General features: G+C 29.6%; 1 protein-coding gene across 1 annotated transcript; it reads right to left on the reverse strand.

The window, feature by feature from the left end:
* Window positions 1-9,988: 9,988 nt before the first annotated feature.
* LOC108482607 (uncharacterized) lies at window positions 9,989-11,669 on the reverse strand. The gene is made up of 2 exons (XM_017785734.2): window positions 11,212-11,669; window positions 9,989-10,182 (listed from the first exon to the last, which is right to left on the reverse strand). The coding sequence occupies exons 1-2, from the start codon at window positions 11,535-11,537 to the stop codon at window positions 10,125-10,127; spliced, it is 384 nt and encodes a 127-aa protein (XP_017641223.1). The 5' UTR covers window positions 11,538-11,669; the 3' UTR covers window positions 9,989-10,124.
* Window positions 11,670-12,372: the final 703 nt, after the last annotated feature.

Raw genomic sequence — 12,372 nt, forward strand, 5'->3', positions numbered from 1 at the left:
TACCTTATTTTACCCAATTTCTTCAATAATTTCTTTTTCTAACTAATCACTAAATTGATAAAATTTTCCTATCAATATTTTCATACGATTTTCCTATCATATAAATTTTCAAGCAAAAATATTGAAATAAATTTCTCTTTAAATCGGATTTGTGGTTACGAAACCACTGTTCCGATGACATTGAATTTACGCCATTACAAATCCTAAATTTAAATCTAAATCTAAATAATTATCCTTAACAATTATCCTAATATAATAAAACATTAAATAGAGTCTTGTGCTATAAAATCTCTTCTTTTGCACTTTTGCCCTTATGTCTTCCACATTTGCATTTTTGGCACTACCTTTTTCCCTCTGTTGCATGTTGGCCCATTATATCTTCAAATTTGCACTTTTTGCCTTTAAATTTTCTTTTGCCTCCAATTTAGTCCCTAAAAGATAAAAGACCATAAAATAACTCAAATTAGTAGGATCGTACTCAAAATAACCATGCAATTAGCACTTAAAATATGTCGTTCTAGAGTATTATCAGAAACTGACTAAGTTCTTTTGAACTTACAGAATTGAGCTTACGTATGCAAGACTCGATGGATGAGTAAGGATCTTGATGAGAGACCCAGCTAGACCGAGATAGATCACTGAGCAATAATTAGTTCGGTGTAATAGAAATAGGAGGGGTACCTTTAGAGGCTTTACCTAAAGGTCAAATATAAAGCACTTAAACAGTTCCCTTAAAGTTTTAAACTAAAGATAGTAAGTTGGAATTTAAATTAAGATTTTCTTGTAAGAAGTGTTTATTATTACTTAATAAAGACAATCCTCAAATTTGTTAAGTTTAAAAATTGTGTTTAATCCAAATCGATCCAATTATGACACTCTATACCCGGATTCGATGATTGGGTCGGGTGAGGGTGTTACAATCACAATATACGACAATTACCATTTTCTCAATAACCAGTTCACTAAACAGGCCTCTTAACCAAACTGCTTCCTTTACAGCTTCAGTGATTGCCATGTATTCTGCTTGAATAATCGATAAGGCCACTGTAGCTTAAAGTGTTGCTTTCCAACCAATGGCACAATTTCTAAGATAACTTGTGACAGAACTCTTTTGATCTAAGTCTCATGCATAATCTGAATCAACATATCCAACTAAACCCTTTTCTCTTCTTCTGAATTTTAAGCACATATTTGAAGTATCACACAAATATCTAAAAATCCACTTGATTGCATGTCAGTGTTGTAATAGCCAATTTTGGCCCAGACCCCAAACAAAATAAATCCCAAATAAACAATTAAAAAGTCCAATTTTCTAAGTCCATTTACAACATTTGCGTAGCCCAAAATTTAAAACCCAAAACAAACCCAAATAACCCAATCAATTAAAACCCAACAAGCCTAAACTAAACCCTAGCCCAACTACACAAAACATTTTAGCAACCCTAGCCTCTTCAAGCTTCAGCCGCCGCTCACCTCACGCATGCTGAGCGACCATGCGCGCCGCCTCGTGTAACACCCCTAAGCCGTATCCGCTGCCAGAACAAGGTTTCGAAGCATTACTACCATTTGCAGATCACTAAAAAAAAAATTAAATACTTAGAGATTCAATGCATCATATAAATAAATATATTACCATTCAATCAACAGTTTGGCACTTGTATAAGCATCAAACAGCAACATTGTTAGTATACTTGCACATGTCTCATATAAATTCAACATTGATATATCTATTTTCTCGACATATCACACTTGAGTTTAATAATAGTCTCAACTTACATAATTTCCTTGTATCAGCATATCAAAGATAAACATATATGTACATGTCATGAAACATATCATGTTCTTACCGCTTTCTTCATAAGCATATATCATTCATTTCATTATATCAATATTTCATGCTCCATCATTTCCATATATTTTATGTATATTTATTCCGGTAATAGCTTATAACTTAACATAAATTATATTCCATGTACTTATACTTATTTCTATCTATCTTCATAATTATTTCATACAACTATTTTGTACATATATTTCTATATGACCAGTTCTTGTAAACATTTCACACAACCATTTCATATAACCATTCGTCATCTGATACATATTACCTGAATATCAATTGTTCAATAGATGTCATCGCGTCTCCCATCCATGGTCTTATTTATCTTTGACATGATACCATAGTGTCTTTCAACTATGGTCTTACTCATTTTCTGTCATTTTGCCATGGTATCTTTCAACCGTGGTCTTATTCATTTCATGTCACGCTGCCATGGTATCTTTCAACCATGGTCTTATTCATTTCCCGTCATGTTGCCATGGTATCTTTCAACCATGGTCTTATTCATTTCATATCACGTTGCCATGGTATCTTTCAACCATGGTCTTACACATTTCATATCAGGTTGCCATGGTATCTTTCAACCATGGTCTTACACATTTCATATCAGAGAGCACACTCCTGCGAACCTCATCCTTACATTGGGATTACCAGTCCAGGCTAAATCCCCTGTAATATAAACTCATAAAGTATTGTCGGGATTACCAATCCAGGCTAAATCCCCTGCAACGACAATTACTCTAATGAGCTTGGATCTGAATTACCAGTCCAGGCTAAATTCAGACCCTAATTTGGATTATCCGTCCGGGCTAAATCCATTTACACGTATTCTTCGGGAGGGCTATATCAGGATAGGATCACCAATCCGGGCTAGATCCCTTTTACCGTCAATTTCTTTTCAGAGATCCATCGAATTTTCCTTTCATTCAACCGGGATTTCTTCCCCTTTTTATCAAATATGTTAATGTTTCATCAATTTTTCATACAATGAACATTCAAATCATATTCATATCAAAAACATACATTTCAAGCATTTAAGAATATAATTCAAGTTATACGAACCTTACCTCATTGCTGTTTGTGTTTATAATTTCATTAATCTGATATCTTTTCTTTTCCACGATCAAGTCTCATATTTGAGTCGTCCGGATCTTTATAAATAAATTTGATCATCATTTTCATTCATTTCATATTCTAATGCATTTAATTAATGCTCTAGGAAAAATTACAATTTTGCCCCTAAACTTTTAATTAATGATGATTTCATCCTTAGAGTCAGGAAAATAAAATTCTTGCAATTTAATCCTTATTTCCAGCTATTATTCTCATATGTATTGATAACAGTCCATGAATTCTATAAAATATCAGAATTTTCCATAATTTTAACTCTTTTCAATTTAATCCCTAAAACATGTTTTCCCCCGATCTTGAACTAAATTAATAATTTCATTCAATTTTGTAATTTAAATAATAAAATAATCCATTTCATGCAATTTGGTCATTTCTGACATTTTTACAAAATTGCCCATAAAGTTTTACTTTTATTCAATTTAGTCCCTGAGCCTAAAATATACAAATTAGGCATGCTAGATGAATATTCATACATATTTTTCTTCCTCCTCCTCTCCATTCCACATCCTTAATGTAGATAACACACTTGTAATTAACATTATCCATAATTTTTATTATTTACTTTTATGAATATTCAAGCTGTGTATTTGCGTCATAGTCACTAAATTATTTATATCTGGAGCTATAGAACTCCAAATTAAGATCTGCTAATTTTTCCTGAAACTAGACTCATATATCTTCTTACCGTAAAATTTTCAGAATTTTTGGTTTAGCCAACAAGTATAGTTTATTCTTTAAAGTTACCCCTGTTCTGCTGTCTGACAGTGCTGGCCCTTCTTCACTAAAAATTAATTATCTCCTCGTACAGAATTCGAATGATGTTACCGTTTGTTTCTATTTGAAATAGACTCATTTAAGATTCTAAAAATATAAATTTAAGCCCCTAATTATTTTTATCCAATTTTTTTTATGATTTTACAAAGTCAGAACAGGGGAACCCGAAATCATTCTGATCTTGTCTCACAAAATTCATCATATCTCATGATTTACAATTCTATTACTTACATAATTTCTTCTATAAGAAACTAGACTGAATAAGATTTAATTTCATATTTTATTCATCCTATAATTAGGTTTCTACAATTTGTTATGATTTTTCAAAGTTAGACTACTACTGCTGTCCAAAACTGTTTTAGTACAAGATATTAATTACCATGTTATAACACCCTTATTTTCTTTTTCTACACCATTTCTCATCACTTTCTCTTATTTTCTCTTCACTAACATATCAAGAACATAGGACCTTATGTAAGAAAGCTCTACTACAACATTATTTCCATACTTTGTCAATAATAACAAACTTAAAAACATATTGAAATCTTGATATACTTACCCTGTTCTATTGATACTAATCTTTAACTTGATTTTCTCTCTCCTCCAGCTTCTATTTCTTGAATCCAACTTGATATTCTAACTCCCCATGGTCTCCTTAACATTTTTCTCTCCTAGTAGCTATGGAAATTCTTTTGATTTCTAGGTGAAAATGGTGAATTTTTGGTGGAAGGACCAAATTGTAAAGAAAAGAAAATTTCTTTCTTTTTATTCTATTCTAACGTTGGTTGCATGCATGGAAAAATGATGAAAATTCTTCATCTTTCCTTCCTTTTATACTAAATAATTAATAATAAAATAATAAAATATTTCATTAAAATAATATATATCTAATTAAATAATCATAAAATATCATCAACATATCATTACTTTCTAGATTTCTCTCTATTCCAATTGACCATTTTGCCCTTTATTATCTTTTAAAATTCCATCCTTGAGTCATCATTTAATTTGGTAAAATTACAATTTAGTCCCTCATAGTTCTTCACCTATTCAATTTGGTCTTAATTCATCCATTTTCCTTCGTTTCTAGATCATTCCACTCTTAAAATATTTACACTATTGGTCCTTTAACTTTTTCATATTTACACTTTAACCCCTCAAATTTTGAGTAGTTCTCTTGTGCAACAAAACTTTTCTTACTTTTATAATTTAATCCTTTCTTGAATTAATATATCATAATATACTTCTCAATATTGACAAAACTCAAAATTTCCCTTTTTTGTCACTTTATTTCCTTATTTTACTATATCAAGGATAATATCTTACTGTAAAAATTTTCAGGGTATTACATCTCGCCTCCTCACGAGCCAACCACCGCTCACCCACGCCTCTGACACCTGCAAAACGAAGGTTCACACGCAAGGCAGAGGCAAATAATGGAGAAAACGACAAAAAAATAAGATTTAATCGTTTGTAAACGGCTTTAAAAGCCACAATTTCATCCTTGTATTTTTTTTTACGAACATTGAGCAATCGAAAAAGAAAAAACAAGCAAAAGGTTGATTTTTGTTTCCATATCTCGTTTTCCTTTTGTTCTTTTATTTTCATTTTCATTTTTTATCTTTTTATCTTTTATTGTAAATCTGTTTTAAACAAAAAATGTAAAAAGAGGAGGAAACTTACCTGAACCCCGCAACCGTGGCATTGGAGAGCCCTTCTCCGTCGCTGAAGTAGGGCCAAAAGGGGCTGAAAGTCTCCTCCCTTCGACGTTTTTGGGTTTTAGAGGTAGGGCCTTCAAAGGTGCTCTAAAACAGGGCTAAACGAGCCCATCTTCTCGCATAGTCAACCACCGAGAACGGTGGTGGTGCGGCGGTCACGACGGCGGCAATGATGGGTTTTCTAATCCTAGTAGAGAAGAAATAAGGGAGGGGGTGTTTAAAAGTTTCTTTTTAAAGAGTAGTAAAAATGAATTTTAAAAAAAAAAAATTGACTTAACTAATAAGAAGCAAACGGCGCCGTTTTGGTGATTGGGTTTAGAGGCCAAAACGACGTCATTTTGGGCCTCTGACCCGTGCGACCCGACCTGCCCTAAGGGGATTTGCACGTTTTCAGTAAATGGGCTATTTACGCCTGCGGTCCTCCCGTATTTTTTATTCTTTTAATTTAATCCTTTTTATTTTCCTTTTATTTTTAAATTTGACCGTGTAATTTTACCTCTGTTTCAATTTGGTCCTCAGACCATTTGAAGAGGCAGACGGGTGAAACGCAGCGTATAAAGGCTGGGAATATTTTCCTAATCGGTCCATCAGTTTTCAAGCGCGTTTCAAATCCGTCCTCTACCCTTTTTTTTATTCGAATTTCCCCTTTTAATTTTATTTAGATTTTGATTTAGTCCTTTCTATATACTTGCATTTATTTTATTCGAATTTGGACCCTAAAGTTTCATTTTATTTACAATCTAACCCTTTTTCATGTAAATTTTGACTCTTTAATTTTTATTTTTTCATTTATTTTAAACTATTTTATCTATTTTAAATTTTATATGATAAACTGTTTTAAATTGTTTTGGATGCATTATTCCAAATTATTTCAGTATATTATATATTTATATATATATATATATATATATATATATATATATATATATATATATATTTCTAAACTTGTTTTTATGTATAATTGTTTTATGACTTGTTTTAAATTGTTATCTTATGTTAAACTCTTTTTATTTATTTAAAATGGTTTTATTATTATTTACTTTAAGTTTTTATATATATTATTTATTTTACACTTTTGTGTATGTATATATATATTATCTATTTTAAAATTATTCATATGAATCCTTTTTTAATTTGCTTTGAGTAATATAGATTTTAAAATTCTTTTACATTATTTATTTTAAACTCGCTTTATGTATTATTCATTTTAAATTGTTTTATTATTTACTTTAAAATTTTATATATATTATCAATTTCAAATTATTATATCTATTTTTATATATATACACTAGTTATTTCTTAGATGTATTGTATATTACCTATTTTAAGTTTCTTTTTACATAATACTTATTTTAAACTCATTTATATATATTATTTATCTTAAATTATTTTACATATTATTCATTTTAAACTCTTTCCGTATATTATTTATTTCAAACTTTCGCCTATATTACCTATTTTAAAATTTCTTATACATATATTCTATTTTTAAATTGTTTTGTGCATTGTTGATATTAATTTTTTTCACATTATTTATTTTAAATTCATTTCTTATCATTTTAAATTTTTTTACATTTTATTCATTTTAATTTGCTTTATAATTTTTTAAAATTGTTATATATTATTTAATTTATTTGTCTTTGATTATTAATGATTAGTATTTAAATAATGTATGTTGTGTGATTATTGCCATTGCGTGTATTTTAATTTGTTTATTTCATATTTTTGCATTATTGTTATTCATTCGTATAATGTTGTGTTCATGTATCCTTGCTCTAGGCTCATTACTATATTTCTATTTCATATCATTGCCTCATGAATCAAGCCTCGTTGCATTTATCCAATAAATCGTTTTATTTTAATCCAAACAAATAATACACGTCATTTAAATATCGTACTCGCTATGGTTCAAAAACAAAATTTTCCAAATAAGGCAATGTTTTGCATTTTGGAACATTGAGGAATTGTGCCCTAACTTACGGGATTTCGATTTTCTCGTTGATTCTAAATAGCCAAATATCCTTTTCAAGTTTTAAAACACACGAAATTCTAATTAAAATTAAAGACAAACTTGCGCTCAGGAGTTCATGGGATCGTATCCTAACTTACGGGATGTGATACTCCGATATCTCAAGGCGAGGAAATCTTTAGCAATTGTTTTGATCTAATTCAAATGTTTTTTAAAATCGATGTTAATAAAAAAGGATTGTATCTTAAATATGTTCCCGATTTTTATTTTAAACATTAAGACACTAACTAATCAATTCGGTACCAATTTTGGGGGTGACGGGGGTGCTAATCCTTCCTCGCACGTAACCGACTCCCGAACCTGTTCTTTCAACTTTCGTAGACCAAAAAACACCGTTTTAGTAAACTAAAATATTTTATTAAAACAAAGGTGATCCGATTACACCTAATAAAGATCGGTGGCAACTCCCGTTTTAATCTTCGCTTTCAAACAAAGTCGATTCCCGTTTTCAAAAAAATGGTTTCGACAAGTGTAACATACCCAATTTTTCCATGTATCTACTAACAACACTAACAACATGTGTAATATGGAGGCGGGTGCATACCATTGCATACATTAAACTTCCGGCTACGCTCAAGTAAGGTATTTTTTTACATGTACCTTTCTTAATCTTCGTCTTGATGGAATCTAGAATTGAAAGTTTAAAATGTGTAGCTAAGTGAGTACTTACTAGTTTTGAGTTTTGGGTCTCAAAAAAACTTTTTCGAAATGTTTATCCCTTGAAACAATCTTGAGCTAGAGCAGTTAGATGGTAAATACCTATTTAAATACCTACATATCAGGTCCCTGAATATTTTAGGTCATCACATTTTAATCTAGTGCCACTAAGATGTCAGGTGGCACCGTAAGAGTACTGTAGCAAATACCTATTTTCGTAATTAATCTGTTTTCCATACTATTTTTATAATTAATTATTATTTTTATAGTAATTAGGTAAAATAAAAAACAATTTGTAACCATTGTAATACATGCTGTATCTTGGAGAGGCAAGGGGTTAAAGTGGGTAAATAATTCTAATAGCCCTTGACCTTTTTTCTAACTGGTCCGGTGAGGGTTTTGTGAATGGTTTAAGATTATTGATGAACTGTACGAAAAAAAACCGTTGATGAATGAAAAATAATAAGACCTAAGTTGAGAATTTGAGTCAAGCCGAAATTGCAAATTAGTCCTCATATTAATGAATCTCTTTCCTTTTATGAATTTTACTTACGTTTACATTGACCCAAAGATTTTGTAATGATTACGATGATCTGGCAAAAATGACGTGCATCATTTTCTTTTCTTTTCTTTTTCTTACTTTCAACGATACGATGTTCAAAATAAATGATATTGTAATTAGAGTTATAAAGTTGATATTGTTATTATCAAAGATCAATATTCAAGTTTTGATAATTTAATCTCCTTTCCTAAATAAAAAAAAAAAAAACAGTATTCATGTGCAAACAAAGGCGGCTAAGAAAAAAATTTGCCAATAATAATCAATAAAACATGCTAATAATAATGATGATGATGATGATGTAAATATTGGGATTGAAACTGTAAATCCTTAAAGTTGAAAGTACTAGGTTTCGATTAATGCATATTTATAAGACTCAATTCATACTACAGTGGTTTAGGCTGCTAAGTTGGCACAAAACAAAATTCAAGCTTCAATTCTGATATTCTCATTCCTCTTGCAATTCTACCAAAATTAATCCATTAAAAATAATTATGAAAATTCATATTTGAAAAAGTCAATCACTCGAATTTGAAGACTTGTGCTGACCTCAAGGGCAAAAAAGGAATAAAAAATATTAAACCAGAGCAATTTCAATAATATTATGCTCTAAGTCCTTGTACTTTTTATACATTTAAAATTTAATCCATCTATTTTTTTTTCAGGAATATCATAGGGACCTAGATCAGATTTTAGCCTTGCTAGGTGTTTTGGCTGCTTCTGGCCTTTTCTGTTTTAGTTTAGTTTTGACTTTGTGGTGTCGTGTACAAGGGTCTGCTTATATCTCGGACCGAACCCCATGTTACGTTTTATTTCAATTATGAATATATTTTTACCATTAAAAAATAATATATGAAATAAATTAAATTAAATAAATTGAGAGGAAATTACATTAGTGAGTTTATATTTTGATCACTCAACTATAAAGTGTTAATTAAATTATTCAAAAGTTTTCATTTTAAGTCATTAAATTATTCAAATTTTGATTTATAGATTAGTGATATTCAAAATTATTCCATAATAGAAATTAAATTGTAGCAGAAAAGTAAAATGAAAACTTCTAATTGATGCAGACGGTGTGAACAATGAAAGTCAATAACTTTAAAAGTTTTCAAATTATTTTATAATTTTTTTTAAAATTAAATGATTAAAATATAAAGTTACTAATAATTAAATAATCAAAATCCAAAATTTACAAACTCAAATCAACCCCATCCCACTAATTAATCAACTTCAATATAAACCATAGGTTGTTGATGTTAGGAAGGATATGAATGAGCTTTTCTTTACCAAGGCAAACTGTTTCTATTTAATTGAACAAATGTTACAAGATTTAATATTTCCTACTATTATATACGTAGGCAATGAAAAATTTACCATAAATTACTAGCAAAGGGTCCATGGAATTAAAGATTATTAGAACATGAAAGGTGTAGGGGAAAGCGCTGGTAGGATCACTGGCACCGATTTTCGCCTGCAAATTTTACCCAAACAAGTCTTAATATCTAATTTACCACCCAAAAAACTCATACATGATAAATTGTACTGATTAAGATGTCTATGAAATTTATTTTGAGGAAATAAATAATAATAATCCAACCACGTATTAATTGTAGATATTTTCATGGTCAATTATGCCTGACCACACCTTCTCCTCCAATTTCCTTTTCTTTCTCTATCATCATTTATTAATATACGAAAAAAGATTTAAATCTAGTTTTAGCCCTTCCACTATGCTGAAATTTAGGATTTAGTCCCTCTAATTCTTTTCCCAGCTACTCCCTTTAATTTAATTCGATACAATTTGATGCCCTTTACTTTTATAATGTTATCAATAAGTCCAAATTGTAAACACTTGAGCTACTGTTAGAATGATGCCATAAATTTATTTTTTTATTATTCGGTCTATGCAATTGGGACAACAAGAAAATTCAATTAAATATGTTCAACTAATAATAAATTTACATATTAACAGAATACTTTAAGATTGTTTAAAAATTCACAGGAACACTTTAACAACAACAACTAATGTTATTATTAGTTTGAATCTACTAATATCATTATAAAAAGTAGATGGTCAAAGATTTAAAGTGTGTTTACTAATATCATTATAAAAAGTAGATGGTCAAAGATTTAAAGTGTGTTTAGTTGGATAGAAAATTAGAGAGATGGAAGGAGAGAGTGGAAGGAAAATAAATTTGGGGTACGTTTGGTAAGGAAAATAGAAAGAGTAATCATTTATGGATAAAAATTAATAATTTCAAACTAGAAAGATGAGAAAAAACAAATGAAATACATATGTATATTAATTTAAAATTATAGATTTTTAAGCCTCAATTAAACCTAAAAATACCAATTGCTTACCCAAAACATCCCCCGGCGTTGACATAGCAACTAAATAACTCAATAATTTTATAATTTTTTATTTTCTTTTACCACAAAAATTTAAGGAAAGAAAAGGTTTAAATTACTTCTAAGAAAAAAAAAAAGCAAATGAAATTACCCCGTGTCGTTATAGCTTCGAACATGAGCTTTAGAACGTGAACTACCGGTGGTCTTCCTCTTCCCCACCTTATCTACCGTCGTTTTCGTCGCTTCCGACGGCGTTTTCTTCACCATGACGTTATCCTCCGTTATCACCCGCAACGTAGGCTTCCACTGCGGACTCGTCCCTGTCCTTACCCTAATCTTCTTCTTCCTCAGATCTTCCGTATCTAAAGGCATCAAGGAGTTTGTCTCCTCCTTCTTTGGAGGCGTCTCCACCTCCTCCCTGATGGACACTTGAGGAGTGGTACTCCAACATGAAACCCAGTCCAAGAAAGATCTCATGGCAAACTATATAGATATGTAAGTACCTGAGCGTAAAAAGTTATGGTGGACAGAAAAGAAAAAGTGAAATGAGTGTGGAGAAGGAAAAGGGGGTCTACTTTATAGCGACCAACTGTTCACGAATTTAAAAGAAAAGGATTGGACTCTAATTTTCATTTTTAAGAAAACATAATAACCGCATATTGCTAATCCATTTAATTGCATTATAATTAGTTTTTAAAATTTATGGATAATTCCTGTTTTAAGAATTTTGATGTCATTAAAATAGTATGTCATGAAATTTAATTCTTATATTTTTAATTAGATATATATATATATATATATATATATATATATAATGCATAAGATTACACATGGTTGTACGATGTGTCGTGGGAAATGCCAAGAAGTGTGGGTCTGCCTTCGTTGACGGAGTGAGGGCTTGGATGCCCAGTTTGCACTCTAAATTTATTACGAGAAAAGAACAGTTTTTGTTTTATTCTTTAATTATTATTTTTATTTCGGGTTATTCATGTGTTTTAAAAGATTTCACAATTACAAAAAAAAATTGCTTTAAACTTTTTATTAAATAAAATTTTGATAAAATATTTTTTTATTTCATTGTTGAAAACCTTTTATTAAAAACAATTCTGAACAATATTTCAAAATTTAAAACTTGTAAAATTATTTTAAAATAATATTTCAAATTTCCGTAACTTTTAAAATGAATAAAACTTTTGATAAATTGTTTTTATATTTTAAAAATTTTTAAAAATATATACAAAAATTTTATTTTAAAATAATTTAGTTTTAATATTATCAATAAAGTGTTATTTCAATTTTTAGAAATTTATTT

Source organism: Gossypium arboreum, chromosome 1 (assembly GCF_025698485.1).
Source record: "Gossypium arboreum isolate Shixiya-1 chromosome 1, ASM2569848v2, whole genome shotgun sequence".
NCBI lineage: Eukaryota > Viridiplantae > Streptophyta > Magnoliopsida > Malvales > Malvaceae > Gossypium > Gossypium arboreum.

What these genes read in the sequence shown, in the direction of transcription:
- LOC108482607 (XM_017785734.2), bottom strand. Translation starts at nt 11,537, where the DNA reads ATGAGATCTTTCTTGGACTGGGTTTCATGTTGGAGTACCACTCCTCAA. An exon ending in CGAAGCTATAACGACACGGG is followed by an intron (nt 10,183 to 11,211) that starts GTAATTTCATTT and finishes TAAAATTTGCAG; the next exon opens with GCGAAAATCGGTGCCAGTGA.